The 18,770-nt window shown below is 47.2% G+C and overlaps 1 protein-coding gene and 1 long non-coding RNA gene across 3 annotated transcripts in view; one reads left to right on the top strand and one right to left on the bottom strand.

Moving 5' to 3' along the window:
* Positions 1-18,770, top strand: part of ST8SIA6 (ST8 alpha-N-acetyl-neuraminide alpha-2,8-sialyltransferase 6) — a 302,017-nt gene that overhangs the window by 144,333 nt on the left and 138,914 nt on the right. For both annotated transcript variants that reach the window (XM_063921531.1, XM_063921530.1), the window contains exons 4-5: positions 12,934-13,020; positions 16,974-17,118. In XM_063921531.1, coding sequence (XP_063777601.1) covers positions 12,934-13,020; positions 16,974-17,118 — 232 coding nt within the window. The remainder of the gene's footprint in view (positions 1-12,933; positions 13,021-16,973; positions 17,119-18,770) is intronic.
* LOC134927289 (uncharacterized) lies at positions 12,682-13,437 on the bottom strand. Its single transcript, XR_010177595.1, has 2 exons — positions 13,365-13,437; positions 12,682-13,168 (listed from the first exon to the last, which is right to left on the bottom strand). It is a non-coding gene; the product is annotated as an uncharacterized LOC134927289 (long non-coding RNA).

The following is an 18,770-nucleotide window of genomic DNA, read 5'->3' as shown; positions in this document are numbered from 1 at the left end:
GGAACACTTAAACAACACAATGTAACTCCAAGTCAATCACACTTCTGTGAATTCATACTGTCCACTTAGGAAGCAACACTGATTGACAATCAATTTCACATGCTATTGTGCAAATGGAATAGACAACAGGTGGAAATTATAGGCAATTAGCAAGACACCCCCAATAAAGGAGTTGTTCTGCAGGTGGTGACCACACTTCTCAGCTCCTGTGCTTTCTGGCTGATGTCTTGGTCACTTTTGAAAGCTGGCGGTGCTTTCACTCTAGTGGTAGCATGAGACGGAGTCTACAACCCACACAAGTGGCTCAGGTAGTGCAGCTCGTCCAGGATGGCACATCAATGCTAGCTGTGGCAAGAAGGTTTGCTGTGTCTGTCAGCGTAGTGTCCAGAGCATGGAGGCGCTACCAGGAGACAGGTCAGTACATCAGAAGACGTGGAGGAGGCCGTAGGAGGGCAACAACCCAGCAGCAGGACCGCTACCTCTGCCTTTGTGCAAGGAGGAACAGGAGGAGCACCGCCAGAGCCCTGCAAAATGACCTCCAGCAAGCCACAAATGTGCATGTGTCTACTCAAACTATCAAAAACAGACTCCATGAGGGTGGTATGAGGGCCCGACGTCCACAGGTGGGGTTTGTGCTTACAGCCCAACACCGTGCAGGACATTTGGCATTTGCCAGAGAACACCAAGATTGGCAAATTCGCCACTGGCACCCTGTGCTCTTCACAGATGAAAGCATGTTCTCACTGAGCACATGTGACAGACGTAACAGAGTCTGGAGACGCCAAGGAGAACTTTCTGCTGCCTGCAACATCCTCCAGCATGACCGGTTTGGCAGTGGGTCAGTAATGGTGTGGGGTGGCATTTCTTTGGGGGGCTGCACAGCCCTCCATGTGCTTGCCAGAGGTAGCCTGACTGCCATTAGGTACCGAGATGAGATCCTCAGACCCCTTGTGAGACCATATGCTGGTGCGGTTGGCCCTGGGTTCCTCCTAATGCAAGACAATGCTAGACCTCATGTGGCTGGAGTGTGTCAGCAGTTCCTGCAAGACGAAGGCATTGATGCTATGGACTGGCCCGCCCGTTCCCCAGACCTGAATGCAATCGAGCATATCTGGGATATCATGTCTCGCTCCATCCACCAACGCCACGTTGCACCACAGACTGTCCAAGACTTGGTGGATACTTTAGTCCAGGTCTGGGAGGAGATCCCTCAGGAGACCATCCGCCACCTCATCAGGAGCATACCCAGACGTTGTAGGGAGGTCATACAGGCACGTGGAGGCCACACACACTACTGACCCTCATTTTGACTTGTTTTAAGGACATTACATCAAAGTTGGATTAGCCTGTAGTGTGTTTTTCCACTTTAATTTTGTGTGTGACTCCAAATCCAGACCTCCATGCGTTAATAAATTTGATTTCCATTGATAATTTTTGTGTGATTTTGTTGTCAGCACATTCAACTATGTAAAGAACAAAGTCCTTAATAAGAATATTTCATTCATTCAGATCTAGGATGTGTTATTTTAGTGTTCCCTTTATTTTTTTGAGCAGTGTGTGTGTATATATATATATATATATATATATATCTCCACGGCTCCACTCCACCCCTGTGTCCACCCTCATCCGTCTGGGCCCCCCTCCTCATCTGTGCAATAGAGTATGAGCACTAGAGGGGCACGGCAGCCATTTCCCCAGAGAATTCCTTACTGCGCAAATCTCTGGAGAAATGTCCGTTGCGCCATTTACCGGAGCTCTGTTGAGAGATGCTGCCGCTAGCGGGGGACTCTGGACAGGTGGGTATTTAAAAAATGGGTGCAGGGTGTGTGGTGTGGGCCCCCCTGGACACTGGGGGCTTGTGTGCACCACACACTGCACCCATTATAGATTCACAACTCCCTGTAGGTGGAACAATGCCTTCATGCACCCAGAATCACAGTGGCTGTTTGGAAGAAGAGTTACCACTAAAGTATGCCAGTAACCCGTACCTCCCAACTGCCTCAATTTTCACAGGATGGCCCCTTTTTTTTTTTTGGACTGTCCTGATGTCCCACCACCGGGTCGCAGTGTCCCGCGGTGGTGGGAGGGCAGTTGGGAGAAACCCTGTCATAGCAGAGCAGTGGTGAGTAGACGTTGTGTGCATGCGCACAATGTCTATTCACTGGAGGCAGAGGGACAGGGGCATGCTAGCAGCTCATAGAGCGCTGGGCATGCCATCTCAGTGAGGTAAACAGGAGGCATGGCATGTGGTTGCGGCATTCCCACGAAGCTATGCCCCCTTTTGGTGAAGCCATGCCCCTTTTCAGGTGGGCGCTGCTTCGTCCGTGCAGAGGAGTCCCGATTCCACTAAACTGTAAGTTGGGAGGTATGAGCAGCCAGTACCATGAATGTGAACAATGTTTAAGCAAAGAGTTCAAGTGGTACCATAAAGTTAGGGAAAAAGTGAGAAGAAAAGGGAAATTGGAAAATGAGACCACCAGAGGATGGACAAGTATGGATGATGAGTGGGAATGTGATGAAAGGCCTTGATAAGAAGATTTTAAAGGGACTTCATGTAACTGTCTCATGCCATGTAGCTCAACCCAGGGGTTTTGAGCTTGGAAGAGGGATATGTGACACGTGTTCAGAGTGTGGCTGGAGGGATCAGCCCACACGGGGGAGAAAAAGGAAGTGTTACCACACCTAATTGCTGCTGCATGAGAGGACATAGGGGTTAATTCAGACCTGATCGCTGGGCAGCGATTTTTGCAGCCCTGCGATCAGATAGTCGCCACCTATGGGGGGAGTGTGTTTTCGCTGTGCAAGTGTGCGATCGCATGTGTAGTAAAGCTGCACAAACTGATTTTGTGCAGTCTCTGCGCAGCACAGGACTTACTCAGCCGCTGCGATCACATCAGGCTGTTCAGGACCAGATGTGACGTCAGATTCCCTCCCTGCAAATGCTTGGTCCCGCCTGCGTTTTTCTAGACACTCCCTGAAAACGGTCAGTTGCCACCCACAAACGCCCTCTTCCTGTCAATCTCCTTGCGAACGCCCATGCGAATGGATCCTTTGCACAAACCTGCACTGACTGGCGATCCCCTTTGCAGCTATCCATTGCGCCTGCGCATTGCGGTGGATACGCATGCACAGTTTGGCTCTGATCACTCTCTGTGTAAAAACGCACAGTAGCGATCAGGTCTGAATTACCCTCCATAGTCCAGGTGGGACTGTGGTCAAGGGCTGGCTGATGTCTGTGTATCCAGTCTAAGTGGGACTGTGTGTACTATCTTGGTAAGACAGAGCCCAGGCGGAAGTGGTACAGCCAGAGTAAAGCAGGCCAGGTGGTCAGGATTCTTCCTGCAAGGAAGCAGGACTGAGCTATGTGTTGCTGAGAAAAAGCCAGGACAGAGATCCTGAATGTCAGTAGGCTGGAGTCTATGGGGGTCATTCCGAGTTATTCGTAGCTGTACTAAATTTAGCACAGCTATGATCATATTCCCAGACATGCGGGGGGATGCCCAGCACAGGACTAGTCCGCCCCGCATGTCTGGCCGCCCCCCCTCCCGCACAAGTACAAAAGCATTGCACAGCGGCGATGCTTTTGTACTTGAAGAGTAACTCTTGGCCAGCGCAGCTCCTGCGGCTGGCCGGGAGTTACTCATCGCTGCCCTGGGTCGCAGCGGCTGCGTGTGACGCCACGCAGCCACTGCGGTCCGCCCCCCCACACGGTCTGGTCACGCCTGCGTTGGCCGGACCGTGCCCCGAAAATGGCGGCCAAACGCCACCTTGCCGCCCCCTCCCACCCAGCGACCGCCTCTGCCTGTCAATCAAGCAGAGGCGATCGCTAGGTAACGATGACATTCGGCCATCTGGCATGCGCCGATGCACTGCGGCACCGGCACATGCACAGTTCTCACCCGATCGCACCGCTGCAAACATCTGCAGCGTGCGATCGGGTCAGAATGACCCCTGTGACTATACCATCTCAGGACCGGGCTGAGACTGTGTACGTGAGAAGCCCGTGGCCAAGCCAGGTTAGGCTAACTTTATTTGAAAAGACTAAGAGGCCTATTTCTTAACATTATTTTTACTAAAACATGGGCCCTCATTCCAAGTTGTTCGCTCGCAAGCTGCTTTTAGCAGCTTTGCACACGCTAAGTCGCCGCCTACTGGGAGTGAATCTTAGCTTTTCAAAATTGTGAACGAAAGATTAGCAGAATTGCGCATAGACACTTCTTAGCAGTTTCTGAGTAGCTCCAGACTTACTCGGCATCTGCGATCAGTTCAGTCAGTTTCGTTCCTGGTTTGACGTCACAAACACACCCAGCGTTCTCCCAGACACTCCCCCGTTTCTCCAGCCACTCCCGCGTTTTTCCCAGAAACGGTAGCGTTTTATCACACACTCCCATAAAACGGCCAGTTTCCGCCCAGAAACACCCACTTCCTGTCAATCACATTACGATCACCAGAACGAAGAAAAAACCTTGTAATGCCGTGAGTAAAATTCCTAACTACAAATTTACTTGGCGCAGTCGCACTGCGGACATTGCGCATGCGCATTAGCGACTAATCGCTCCGTTGCAAAAAAAAATAACGAGCGATCAACTCGGAATGACCACCAATGTGAAAAAGGGGGTTTTCACACCCTTTTCACATTATTTTACTATCACTCCAATTTATTGAAGGGCATTTGGAGCAGTTTTTAGTGATGTGCACCGGAAATTTTTCAGGTTTTGTGTTTTGGTTTTGGTTTTGGATTCGGTTCCACGGCCGTGTTTTGGATTCGGACGCGTTTTGGCAAAACCTCCCTGAAAATTTTTTGTCGGATTCAAGTGTGTTTTGGATTTGGGTTTTTTTAAAAAAAAAACTCAAAAACAGCTTAAATCATAGAATTTGGGGGTCATTTTGATCCCATAGTATTATTAACCCCAATAACCATAATTTCCACTCATTTCCAGTCTATTCTGAACACCTCATACCTCACAATATTATTTTTAGTCCTAAAATTTGCACCGAGGTCGCTGGATGACTAAGCTAAGCGATCCAAGTGGCCGGCACAAACACCTGGCCCATCTAGGAGTGGCACTGCAGTGTCAGACAGGATGGCACTTAAAAAAATTGGCCCCAAACATCACATGATGCAAAGATAAATTAAAGAAAAAAGAGGTGCAAGTTGGAATTGTCCTTGGGCTCTCCCACCCACCCTTATGTTGTATAAACAGGACATGCACACTTTAACAAACCCATCATTTCAGCGACAGGGTCTGCCACACGACTGTGGCTGAAATGACTGGTTGGTTTGGGCCCCACCAAAAAAGAAGCAATCAATCTCTCCTTGCACAAACTGGCTATACAGAGGCAAGATGTCCACATCCTTCTCATCGTCCAATTCCTCACCCCTTTCACTGTGTACATCCCCCTCCTCACAGATTATTAATTCGTCCCCACTGGAATCCACCATCTCAGGTCCCTGTGTACTTTCTGGAGGCAATTGCTGGTGAATGTCTCCACGGAGGAATTGATTATAATTAATTTTGATGAACATCATCTTCTCCACATTTTCTGGAAGTAACCTCGTACGCTGATTGCTGACAAGGTGAGCGGCTGCACTAAACACTCTTTCGGAGTACACACTGGAGGGAGGACAACTTAGGTAAAATAAAGCCAGTTTGTGCAAGGGCCTCCAAATTGCCTCTTTTTCCTGCCAGTATACATACGGACTGTCTGACGTGCCTACTTGGATGCGGTCACTCATATAATCCTCCACCATTCTTTCAATGGTGACAGAATCATATGCAGTGACAGTAGACGACATGTCAGTAATCGTTGGCAGGTCCTTCAGTCCGGACCAGATGTCAGCACTCGCTCCAGACTGCCCTGCATCACCGCCAGCGGGTGGGCTCGGAATTCTTAGCCTTTGCCTTGCAGCCCCAGTTGCGGGAGAATGTGAAGGAGGAGCAGTTGACGGGTCACGTTCCGCTTGACTTGACAATTTTCTCACCAGCAGGTCTTTGAATCTCTGCAGACTTGTGTCTGCTGGAAAGAAAGATACAACGTAGGTTTTAAATCTAGGATCGAGCACGGTGGCCAAAATGTAGTGCTCTGATGTCAACAGATTGACCACTCGTGAATCCTGGTTAAGCGAATTAAGGGCTCCATCCACAAGTCCCACATGCCTAGCGGAATCGCTCCGTTTTAGCTCCTCCTTCAATCTCTCCAGCTTCTTCTGCAAAAGCCTGATGAGGGGAATGACCTGACTCAGGCTCGCAGTGTCTGAATTGACTTCACGTGTGGCAAGTTCAAAGGGTTGCAGAACCTTGCACAACGTTGAAATCATTCTCCACTGCGCTTGAGTCAGGTGCATTGCATTCCCCCTCCTTTGCCTCTATCGTAGGTAGCTGTATAGGCTTGAATGGCCTTTTGCTGCTCCTCCATCCTCTGAAGCATATAGAGGGTTGAATTCCACTTCGTTACCACCTCTTGCTTCAGATGATGGCGGGGCAGGTTCAGGAGTGTTTGCTGGTGCTCCAGTCTTCGGCACGCGGTGGCTGAATGCCGAAAGTGGCCCACAATTCTTCAGGCCACTGACAGCATCTCTTGCACGCCCCTGTCGTTTTTTAAAAATTCTGGACCACCAAATTCAATGTATGTGCAAAACATGGGACGTGCTGGAATTTGCCCACATGTAATGCACGCACAATATTGGTGCCGTTGTCCGATGTCACTGATCCCCAGGAGAGTCCTATTGGGGTAAGCCATTCTGCGATGATCTTCCTCAGTCTCCGTAAGAGGTTGTCAGCTGTGTGCCTCTTATGGAAAGCGGTGATACAAAGCGTAGCCTGCCTAGGTACGATTTGGCGTTTGCGAGATGCTGCTACTGGTGCCGCCGCTGCTGTTCTTGCTGCGGGAGGCAATACATCTACCCAGTGGGCTGTCACAGTCATATAGTCCTGAGTCTGCCCTGCTCCACTTGTCCTCCACATGTCCGTGGTTAAGTGGACATTGGGTACAACCGCATTTTTTAGGACACTGGTGACTCTTTTTCTGACGTCTGTGTACATTCTCGGTATCGCCTGCCTAGAGAAATGGAACCTAGATGGTATTTGGTACCGGGGACACAGTACCTCAATCAATTCTCTAATTCCCTGTGAATTAACGGTGGATACCGGACACACGTTTAACACCACCGCAGCTGCCAAGACCTGAGTTATCCGCTTTGCAGCAGGATGACTGCTGTGATATTTCATCTTCCTCACAAAGGACTGTTGGACAGTCAATTGCTTACTGGAAGTAGTACAAGTGGTCTTCCGACTTCCCCTCTGGGATGACGATCGACTCCCAGCAGCAACAACAGCAGTGCCAGCAGCAGTAGGTGTTACACTCAAGGATGCATCGGAGGAATCCCAGGCAGGAGAGGACTCGTCAGACTTGCCAGTGACATGGCCTGCAGGACTATTGGCTTTCCTGTCTGAGGAGGAAACTGACACTGAGGGAGTTGGTGGTGTGGTTTGCAGGAGCTTGGTTACAAGAGGAAGGGATGTAGTGGTCAGTGGACTGCTTCCGCTGTCACCCAAAGTTTTTGAACTTATGACTTCTGATGAATGCGCTCCAGGTGACATATAAGGAAGGATGTTCCTAGGTGGTTAACGTCCTTACCCCTACTTATTACAGCTTGACAAAAGGCAACACACAGCTTGACACCTGTTGTCCGCATTTCTATTAAAAGAATTCCACACCGAAGAGGGGATTTTTTTGGTAATTTGACCAGGCATGTCAATGGCCATATTCGTCGCACGGACAACAGGTGTCTCCCCGGGTGCCTGACTTAAACCACCTCACCATCAGAATCCTCCTTGTCAATTTCCTCCTCAGCGCCAGCAACACCCATATCCTCATCCTGGTGTACTTCAACAGTGACATCTTCAATTTGACTATCAGGAACTGGACTGCGGGTGCTCCTTCCAGCACTTGCAGGGGGTGTGCAAATGGTGGAAGGCGTCCAGTGTTGGGAAGGTCAGGCATCGCAACCGACACAATTGGACTCTCCTTGGGGATTTGTGATTTAGAAGAACGCACAGTTCTTTGCTGTGCTTTTGCCAGCTTAAGTCTTTTCATTTTTCTAGTGGGAGGATGAGTGCTTCCATGCTCATGTGAAGCTGACCCACTAGTCATGAGGAACATAGGAGAGGGCCTGAGCCGTTCCTTGCCACTCCGTATCGTAAATGGCATATTGGCAAGTTTACGCTTCTCATCAGACACTTTTAATTTTGATTTTTGGGTCATTTTACTGAACTTTTGTTTTTTGGATTTTACATGCTCTCTACTATGACATTTGGCATTGGCCTTGGTAGACGACGTTGATGGCATTTCATCGTCTCGGCCTATTTTACCCTCCACATTTTTGTTCTCCATCTTTTAATGTGTGGAATTATATGCCAGTAATATATCAATAGCAATGGCCTACTGTACCGTACTGCTATATATATACTGGTGGTCAGCAAAATTCTGCACTGTCCTCCTACTATATACTGCGCACAACTACAATGCAGCACAGATATGGATAGTATACTTGACGACACAGAGGTAGAGCAATGGACTACTGTACCGTACTGCTATATATATACTGGTGGTCAGCAAAATTCTGCACTGTCCTCCTACTATATACTGCGCACAACTACAATGCAGCACATATATGGATAGTATACTTGACGACACAGAGGTAGAGCAATGGACTAATGTACCGTACTGCTATATATATATACTGGTGGTCAGCAAAATTCTGCACTGTCCTCCTACTATATACTGCGCACAACTATAATGCAGCACAGATATGGATAGTATACTTGATGACACAGAGGTAGAGCGATGGACTAATGTACCGTACTGCTATATATATATACTGGTGGTCAGCAAAATTCTACACTGTCCTCCTACAATGCAGCACAGATATGGAGCGTTTTCAGGCAGAGAACGTAGATATTTGCAGCACACTGAGCACAGATATTTGCAGCACACTGAGCACAGATATTTGCAGCACACTGAACAGTGAACACAGAAACTGAGAGAACGCAGCCACGTCCTCTCGCTATCATCTCCAAAGCACGATTGAAAATGGCGGCGACGCGCTGCTCCTTATATAGAATACGAATCTCGCGAGAATCCGACAGCGGGATGATGACGTTCGGGGCGTTCTGGTTAACCGAGCAAGGCGGGAAGATCCGAGGCTGCCTCGGAACCGTGTAAAATGGGTGAAGTTCGGGGGGGTTCGGATCTCGAGGAACCGAACCCGCTCATCTCTAGTTTTCATTAAAAACTGCTCCAAACCCTTTAATTGTAATTTTTTTAGTAACCCACTTTGCATTCCCCTTACTTACTGTATATACTGTAAGTGTTGGTCTGTAGTTTCTTACATCCACACTAAAATAGCCTTCAGTTATTTCTTATAATCATATAGTAAACCTTTAACTTGTCTAGTTTTATTTATTGTTACTAATTGGTAACATGATACATTGATTCGTTTGGGTTCATTAGTTACAGAATGCAATCTATAACAAATCGCAATATATGTTTTTCTTATTCCCATCTGGAGTAAAAAATAAAATAGATCATGTAGAAATGTTGTTTTAGGCTTAATTATGTATTTTGTACCATTGAGGAGAATGGTGAAATGCTGCTTGTTATCAAAGCTCAAATCAAACATAGCGATTGCTGAAATGTGTCACAATTTAAAGTCTAAATACTGATTACTCTATGTGACTTTATAGGGAGGGGGGATAGACTGCACACCCTAACTAATGAGAGGTGCTACCATGCTGAGACTTGCAGTGCTGCACACAGAGAAAATGAGAATGCAGGTGCACACTCCAAACAATACTAATGAGAACTGTAATAAATTTAGCAATTTAACATCAAGTGGAAGCGGGGTTCTTTGTATAATTTTGGCCACCTCGTCCAGGTAACCTTATCATCAGGTAGGTCTCTGACATTCTAAATGTTCTGATTAGCAATGTTTGGAGAGTGCATGTGCATTCTCTTTTTTTTCTGTGTGTCGTCTATATGCCTTTACTCAATTACTGTACTCTCTTAGGGGCATATTCATGATCACTAAACTGATGTTTTTTAAAGGTACTTCACCCCTTTTTCTCTTTTAAGTTACAGCCTTATTCATCAAGGCTATAATGAAGGAGATATCACTCATATCTCCTTGTTACAGCCTTGTCATGATAATTTCCACACTCCCCATAGTGGAATTCATCAAACTGCGAAAATGCATTATTTTCAGAATTTGATGGTGAAACTGTTCAGTTTCCCAAATGTCCACAAGCATGTGCAGGAAAGAGATCTCTTCTGATCCCTCTCTGCTGTCTCCCCACTACCCAGGGTTGGAATGGCCCACAGGGGTACAGGGGAAACCACCATTGGGCCCCACTGCCTGGGGGCCCACCTCCTCCTCTATGGATCATGTTTCAGACTGTGCACTTGAATTATCTACTATATAAAAATGAAAATCTGTCCTTCTGTCTGTTTTTCTATACAAATCCACAGTTTACAAGCGAAGAACGTGAAATTTCACATACAAGCGTATTGAAACATAGCGGACGCAACTAAAGCAATTTGAAATCCTTAGCACCCCTAGGGGGGCAGACTGCAGCACAGAGTATATCAGGAGACAGCATAACTCCGGAATTGCTGGACCCATGTACTCAAAAATTGGTACACATATGCCTTCCAATCTGCCAACAAACACTGTGGGAGGAAGACACCCCTAGCACCCTTAGGGGTGAGTCAGCAGCACTGAGTATTTCAGCAGACAGCATAACTATGGAATGCCTGCAGCAGTTTACAACAAACTTGGTACACATCTGACTTACACTCTGGAAACAAACACTATGGGGGTCAGACACCCCTAGCACCCCTAGGGGTGGGACAGCAGCACAGAGTATATCAGCAGCCAGCAAAACTGTGGAAGGCCTGGAGCAATTACACCAAACTTGGTACACATCTGACTTAAAATCTTGGAACAAACTCTGTGGGGGTTAAACACTCCTATCACCTCTAGGGGTGGGACAGCAGCACAGAGTATTTCAGGAGACAGCAAAACTATGGAAGGCCTGGAGCAATTTACACCAAACTTGGTACACATCTCACTTACAATCTGGGAACAAACTCTGTGGGGGTTAGACAACCCTAGCACCCCTAGGGGTGGCACAGCGGCACAGAGTATTTCAAGAGACAGCATTAATCCCGAATGGGTAGACAAATTTACAACAAACTGGGTACACATATGACTTACACTAGGGGAAAAAAAAATGTGGGGGTCAAACACTGCTAGCATCCCTAGGGGTGGGACAGCAGCACAGAGTACGTCAGCAGACAGCATAACTGTGGAAGGCCTGGAGCAATTTATACCAAACTTGGTACACATTTGAATTACAATCTCAAAAACACCCCTAGGGGTGGGACAGCGGTACAGAGTATTTAAGGAGACAGCATAACTCCTGAATGGCTGGACCAATTTGCAACAAACTGGGTACACATATGTCTTACACTCGGGAAACAAATAATTTGGGGGTCTAATACCCCTAGCACCCCTAGGGGTGGGACAGCAGCACAGAGTACATCAGCAGACAGCATTACTGTAGAAGGCCTGCAGCAATTTACACCAAACTTGGTACACATCTGTCTTACACTCTGGGAACAAACACTGTGGGGGTAAGATGCCACAAGCACCCCTAGGGTTGAGGCAGCAGCACAGAGTATTTTAGTAGACAGCATAACTCTGGAATGCTGGAGCAATTTACACCAAACTTGCTACACTTATTACTTACACTCTGGGAACAAACACTGTGGGGATAACACACCATTAGCACCCCTAGGGGTGGGCCAGCAGCACAGAGTATATCAGGACATGCATGATATGTCAGTGATGACAGGGCTGTATGGGACAGGGCCAGTGACATGATGTGAGAAGGGGAATGGAGGTAGCACAAACCCACACACTGAGAGTTATATAGTGGAAGTAGCACGGTCCCCCAGCAGCACATTGGGTTTTCAGTTTATTGATGTGTATAACATTTTCAATGCTTTTTTATACTAAGTTATTTATACTGTTTGTTTAATATTTAAATCCATTTTTGTTAACAAACATTCTTAAAATCCCGGGCAACGCCGGGCACTCCAGCTAGTATAGATATATAACACACCACAATAATTCTATATTGCGCAGAGCCATATATGATCCATCATACTATGGACCTTTCACGGAATGAAAGACCACTTTTAATACCTTTACTGTGATATTCCCATAACAAATATAAATTATTATGCAGTGGCCAAAAATCTTAATAGACTTTCCTAGTGCCAGCCCTGAACCCCAACAATTTGCAAATATATTGGGCGGAATGTACTGGTTTCTGGGATTGCCGGAGCTGTGGGTTGCCAGACGATTTCAGACTTTTTTGTAAAGGGGCAGAGCTTTGTCTTGTAAGTGATTGCCGCTTTAAAAAAAACATCCAATATCGTCCGGCATGATCCCGCACCTCTGGCGATTTCAGGCATCAGTACATCCCACCGATCGTGTTTTTAAAACTGGGATTTTTATTGAAGCATCACGTGTACAAATATGAAGCAAAACAATGGTGCGTGACAAGAGGTCAACATAGAATAGAAAATAAAAAACATCTGCCAAATAGTCAGCAATTAGAGAATGTCAGTAGAAATTTAATTATGTTAAAATAATAAATCACTGAAAAAATAAAGGGTATATCACAACATACTGTACAGTACAATGCAGACAGTCACGTTTTTGCAAATGAATCTTAATATTGATATCATTGTAGCTTCTTCTTAACGACCTTCCTGGAATTGCTTTACGTGCTTTTATTATGGAAAAAAGTGCTCAGAAGTTACTTTTAAAAATGGTGAAAAATCTATTCTCGGCCATTTGTACAGGTACTCAGAGGATTATTACATCCAGGCTGTTGGTGAAATGCAGAACTGTACCTGGCAGAAGAGACCACAAGAATATGGCAGATTCAGGTGAAGTGACAGTATATGTGTTTTAGGACCAGGAATACTTTCTGGGCCATTGTTCATACAAATGATTCATTATATATATATTATATCATCAGAATCTTGAAATGTAAATAACTGAGATGTGGGTATGAGATCTTTCATCCAAAAGCTTCTGAAAACCAGAAAGAAAAAAACGTAAATATTTAATTGCCAACTTCCTAATTTTACAGTCTCTGTGAGGAGTAAGGAAAGCAATGTAATGGGAGGGGCTCACTAGCGTATTTATAATGGGTGCAGTGCACACGGGCCCCCGGGGTTCCAGGGAGACCCACACCGCGCACCCTGCACCCATTAATAGAAATTCTTACCCTCCGGAGTCCCGCGGCACAGCAGCAGCGCTGCTGAAGTCACTGGGAAAATGGCGCGGCACCATTTTCCTGGTGTTTCGCGCATGCGCAGTAGGTAAATCACTGGGGAAAATGGCCTCTGCGCCATTTTTCTGGAGATCTGCGCATGCGCTGTAGACTCGGGGACAGCGCTAGGGTCCCCTAGGGACCCTAGTGCCCATAGTCTACACAGCGCTGCCGGTTAGAGGGGAGGGGGCCCAGCCAGAGCCTGCACACGGGCCTCCCCCTCTCTAGAAACGCCCCTGGAGGGGCTGTAAATGTTGTGAAATACTAACTCAGGCAAACATCTAGAAAGATTTATTGTAATGCGAAATATAGATCTAACACTCAATTTAAACTGCAATATTAAGATAAAAGAATAAATGGTCATTGATAAACTTGACACTGATATTGGGCCCGATTCAGGTTGGTTCGCAAAACGCGATCCAATCGCAAAAATTGCAAAACAAAAGCAGGCGCATGCACCCGCATTTTCTGTCCTGTCAAACAGGTAGAGGTGTTCGCGGGGCGGGGGGGAGGGCGGCAACGCTCCATTTCCTAGGCGGACATGGAACGCTGTGGGGGCGGAGACGGGCAAACGGGGCATCATCGTAAAAATGGGGGGCGTGGTGTTGGCGTGAACGTGGTGGCTGCGAGACATCACGCAGCCACCGCGATCAGAAAGATGGTGGCGGGTTTCCTGCGGGCGCAGCCAAGTGGCTCCCAGCATGCGTTCACAAGGATTGCATATTCTGCTAATTAGCAGAATTTGCAATCCTTACTAAATCGGGCCCAATACCCACTTTTTCTGTGTAAATCATTTATTTCATTTACTCCGTACACTAGTAGTGGTGGCATGACTTAAAGTTGCTGTACAGTATGACTGCACCACAATCTATGGTCCTGTAACCCCCAACTACTTCTAACTTTCATACCATGGCAACCATTGAGAGCTGACCTGTGCCAAAACACAATAACAACAGGACTCCAAACTGAAATGGTTGCCTCAACTTTGCATACTAATCATTTCCTTAGGAAGTTGCAAATCTGACTGCTTCCTTCAAATTGAATATGCAGCCATACGAGAAAACACATAAAGGCACACCTTGGGGGGGGGGGGGGGGTGTTAAGAAGCTGAACCACATCCATGCTTTTAGGCCTCCAGACGTAAGCATGGCATAGTAGCATGGTCGTAGCATTAAAGTGTTGTCACTGTCAGGTGGTAAATTCTAATTTTTCTTTCTGTGCTTTCTGCTGTGCTTAAACACATCTATAGGTGGGAATTTATCAAATGCTAGGGTTTTTTGTGGTGGGTTTGAAACTGTTGCATATTTATTATCCAGCGGTATGGAAGCAGCCTTGGGGAGAGATAAAGTGGACAGAGATGAAGGGCCTAATTCAAACCTGATCTAAGCAGCAAATTTGTTAGCAGGCGGGAAAGACCATGGCCCTCATTCCGAGTCGTTCGCTCTGTATTTTTCTTCGCATCGCAGCGTTTTTCTGCTTAGTACGCATGCGCAATGTTCGCACTGCGACTGCGCCAAGTAATTTTGCTATGAAGATAGTATTTTTACTCACGGCTTTTTCTTCGCTCCGGCGATCGTAGTGTGATTGACAGGAAATGGGTGTTACTGGGCGGAAACACGGCGTTTTATGGGCGTGTGGATAAAAACGCTACCGTTTCCGGAAAAAACGCGGGAGTGGCTGGAGAAACGGGGGAGTGTCTGGGCGAACGCTGGGTGTGTTTGTGACGTCAAACCAGGAACGACAAGCACTGAACTGATCGCAGATGCCGAGTAAGGTTGAAGCTACTCTGAAACTGCTAAGTAGTTTGTAATCGCAATATTGCGAATACATCGTTCGCAATTTTAAGAAGCTAAGATTCACTCCCAGTAGGCGGCGGCTTAGCGTGTGTAACTCTGCTAAAATCGCCTTGCAAGCGAACAACTCGGAATGAGGGCCCATGTGCACTGCAGGGGGGGGGGGGGGGGGCAGATATAACATGTGCAGAGAGAGATAGATTTGGGTGGGGTGTGTTCAAACTGAAATCTAAATTGCAGTGTAAAAATAAAACAGCCAGTATTTACCCTGCACAGAAACAAAATAACCCACCTAAATCTAACTCTCTCTGCAAATATTATATCTGCCTCCCCTGCAGTGCACATGGTTTTGCCCATCTGATAACAATTTTGCTGCTACGATCAGGTCTGAATTAGGCCCAAGGTACCAGCCAATCAGCTCATATCTTTCATTTTTCAAACACAGCCTGTAACATGACAGTTAGGAGCTGATTGGTACTTTATCTTGGTCCACTTTATCTCTCTCCAAGGCTTAGTACATAGGCCCCTAAGAGCCTGATTCAGAGGCGTATGCAGTCCTGGTTGGCGCTTCATCTTCTGTAGCAGGAAAAAGATGGCAACTGCCAACGTCTCAGATCTGCAGTCTTCCGAGTTGTTCGCTCGTTGCCGTTTTTTGCAACGGAGCGATTAGGTGGAAATTGTGCATGCGCATAGTACGCAGCGCGCATGCGTTAAGTAATTTAACACAAAACTTTGTAGATTTACACAAGCTGGAGCAACGTTTTTTCCACGCTCGAGTGATCGTAGTGTGATTGACAGGAAGTGGGTGTTTCTGGGCGGAAACTGGGCGTTTTCAGGGAGTGTGCTAAAAAACGCAGGCGTGCCAGGTAAAAACGCGGGAGTGTCTGGAGAAACGGGGGAGTGGCTGGCCGAACGCAGTGCGTGTTTGTGACGTCAAACCAGGAACTAAACGGACCGAGCTGATCGCAATCTAGGAGTAGGTCTGGAGCTACTCAGAAACTGCAGGGAATTATTTAGTAGCAGTTCTGCTAACCTTCCGTTCGATATTCTGCTAAGCTAAGATACACTCCCAGAGGGCGGCGGCCTAGCATGTGCAATGCTGCTAAAAGCAGCTAGCGAGCGAACAACTCGGAATGAGGGCCTCTGTCCGAATCAATCAATCAATCAATCAATCAATCAAGCTGTGGCATAGGGTTGAGATTGCCTATAGGATAAAAAAAAAGGGGCAGACTAGATGGGCCAAGTGGTTATCTGCCGTCAAATTCTATGTTTCTATATAGCGCACTGTGACTGAGGTTGCAGCAACATCAGGGTGCATGCACAGTCCTGAAACCATTTGCCATTTGCGTCTGATGTTGTATACAGCCCTAAATGCTTTTGCAGTGTTGTATCCATAGGCTTGGTTTGATACTCCTCATCATCATCAGTGCGCACATGTGCCAGCGCCATTCTTGGTGCAAAAGATTAGTCTGAGAACTGGTGTAGTGACACGAATACCCAACTACCGCACCCATAATTCTATAGACCCCCATCACCACTTGACCGCAAGGGGCTCCATTGCGACCCAACCCCCCCTCCCACCGTCTACCAGCATTATGGCGTCCAGGAGGATCCCGGGGTCGTTACGCTGACCTCCAGGATCCTGACCGCTGGTAAAACAATCTCAACCCCCTTTAGGCTTTGATACTTCCCACCCTTCCCTCATTCCCTACTGTACAACATACAATTCTGTGTTATTATACATGGGCTGATAGGCTGATCTTCTCCGCAGATTGTATTTGTCTTCCTGCTGCAATGCTGTTAACAACTTTATAGTATCACAAAACAATACCTCACTTGGTAGCAACATCACATATGAAGTGGAAACGAAAAAGAACATTTTAATTGCAGAGGAAATCTACAGAATGCTGCCGAAGGTAAGAGATGTAAAACGTGATGAGCTCCATGTCTGGGAATTAATGAATACTTTATAACCACTAATAGAAATTAAATGTCGGTTGCTGGGAAAGTTGTTCTGGATTTAAATGAAGACGTTTCGGAAGTGACACTTATTTCAGGTACTGTTCTTATTGCTTTAATGCGCTCTCTGTAAATAGCTACAGATCGCTTTCTTATTAGCAATTTACCATTGCACCTCTGGTGTAGAGAATGTAAGTGATGGCTACAGTACATTGTATTTCAGAGATCTAAGGGCCAAGACTCACTGGCGTATCTATAATGGGTGCAGTGTGTGCGGTGCACACGGGCCCCTTGGCCCAGAGGGGGCCCCCACCACACACACTGCACCCATTTCTTCTATACTTACCTTTCTGGTGTCCATCGTTGTCCGTGGGTGGGGCCCCTCCTTTCCCGTAGCCGGCACCGCTGTTAGCGCTCTGAGTAAGCACTAGAGACTCTGGCACAGTGCCAGAGTGTACAGCGCATGTGTAGGTCTCCGAAAAATGGCTGCCGCACCATTTTTTCGAAGACCTGCGCATGCGCTATACACTCTGGCACTGTGCCAGAGTCTCTAGTGCTCAGAGCGCTAACAACGGTGCCGGCTACGGGACGGGAGAGGAGGGGGCCCACACACAGAGGCTGCACACGGGCCCCCTCCTCTCTAGATATGCCGCTGCCAACACTGTCCTCATATACGTCTTCTCTGGCTCCCCTGTATAAAGCGCCACATTGCCTATATTGCGGTGTTACTGTACAGTGCAGTGGCAAGTGCAGGATTTCTAGAGGGGGGTTTCCAAATGTAATCCACAATCTCCCACTCTGCTGAACATTGGAGCGAGTGCAGGAGTCTGGGGGAGCGTTAGGAGAACCTAGTAACGACCCTGGACATATGTAAATATTGGTCTTTTTATACACTGTATACTGTATGGAATACAGTATTCATATTTAACACTACAGATGGTGTATAGTATTGGCTGTATCAAACAAATTTAAATACTATGGGGTATATTCAATTAGGGTCGAAAGCTGCCGTCTGTCGAAAAGACGGCAGTTTTCGACTTTTTAAGGTCGAATTGTGATTCGACCTATTCAGTCCCCGCTTTTTTTATTCGACAAGTCAGGGAATTCGACTTGTCGAATAGTACGTGAATCGGCGGTATAGTTGCCGATTCACGGACTTTTGAGGGAAACGGGGCCAAATTCGACAGGATTTGGCCCCTTTTCCGACCATCTCAGTCCGACATAAAAAAATGTCGGACTGAGATGAGGGACCTTAAAGGAGGAGAGGGGGGAGAGCCGCAGGGAGACGGGGGAGAGCTGCGGGCAGACAGGGGAGAGCAGAGCTACAGCACAGCGGTGCAGGAGGATGTGTCACAGCCGCGCCGCTCACGGCAGCGTCCACCCAGCTCCAGCAAGTGAGTTCACGCTTGCTGGAGCCGGGTGAACACTGCCATGAGGTCTGGCGGCTGTGAGCAGAGCCGGCCATAGCTATAGGCAAACTAGGCAATTGCCTAGGGCATTTGATATGCCTAGGGGCATCTGCAGCTTCTGCTGATTAAAATGATATGCGGCATGCCTATATTCTGTATAGCATTTCATATGCAGAAACAGCCACACTCTCACACAGTAT

The sequence above is a fragment of the Pseudophryne corroboree genome, chromosome 5 (genome assembly GCF_028390025.1).
Source record: "Pseudophryne corroboree isolate aPseCor3 chromosome 5, aPseCor3.hap2, whole genome shotgun sequence".
NCBI classification, from domain to species: domain Eukaryota; kingdom Metazoa; phylum Chordata; class Amphibia; order Anura; family Myobatrachidae; genus Pseudophryne; species Pseudophryne corroboree.
This window is presented reverse-complemented; position numbering and strand designations above follow the sequence as displayed.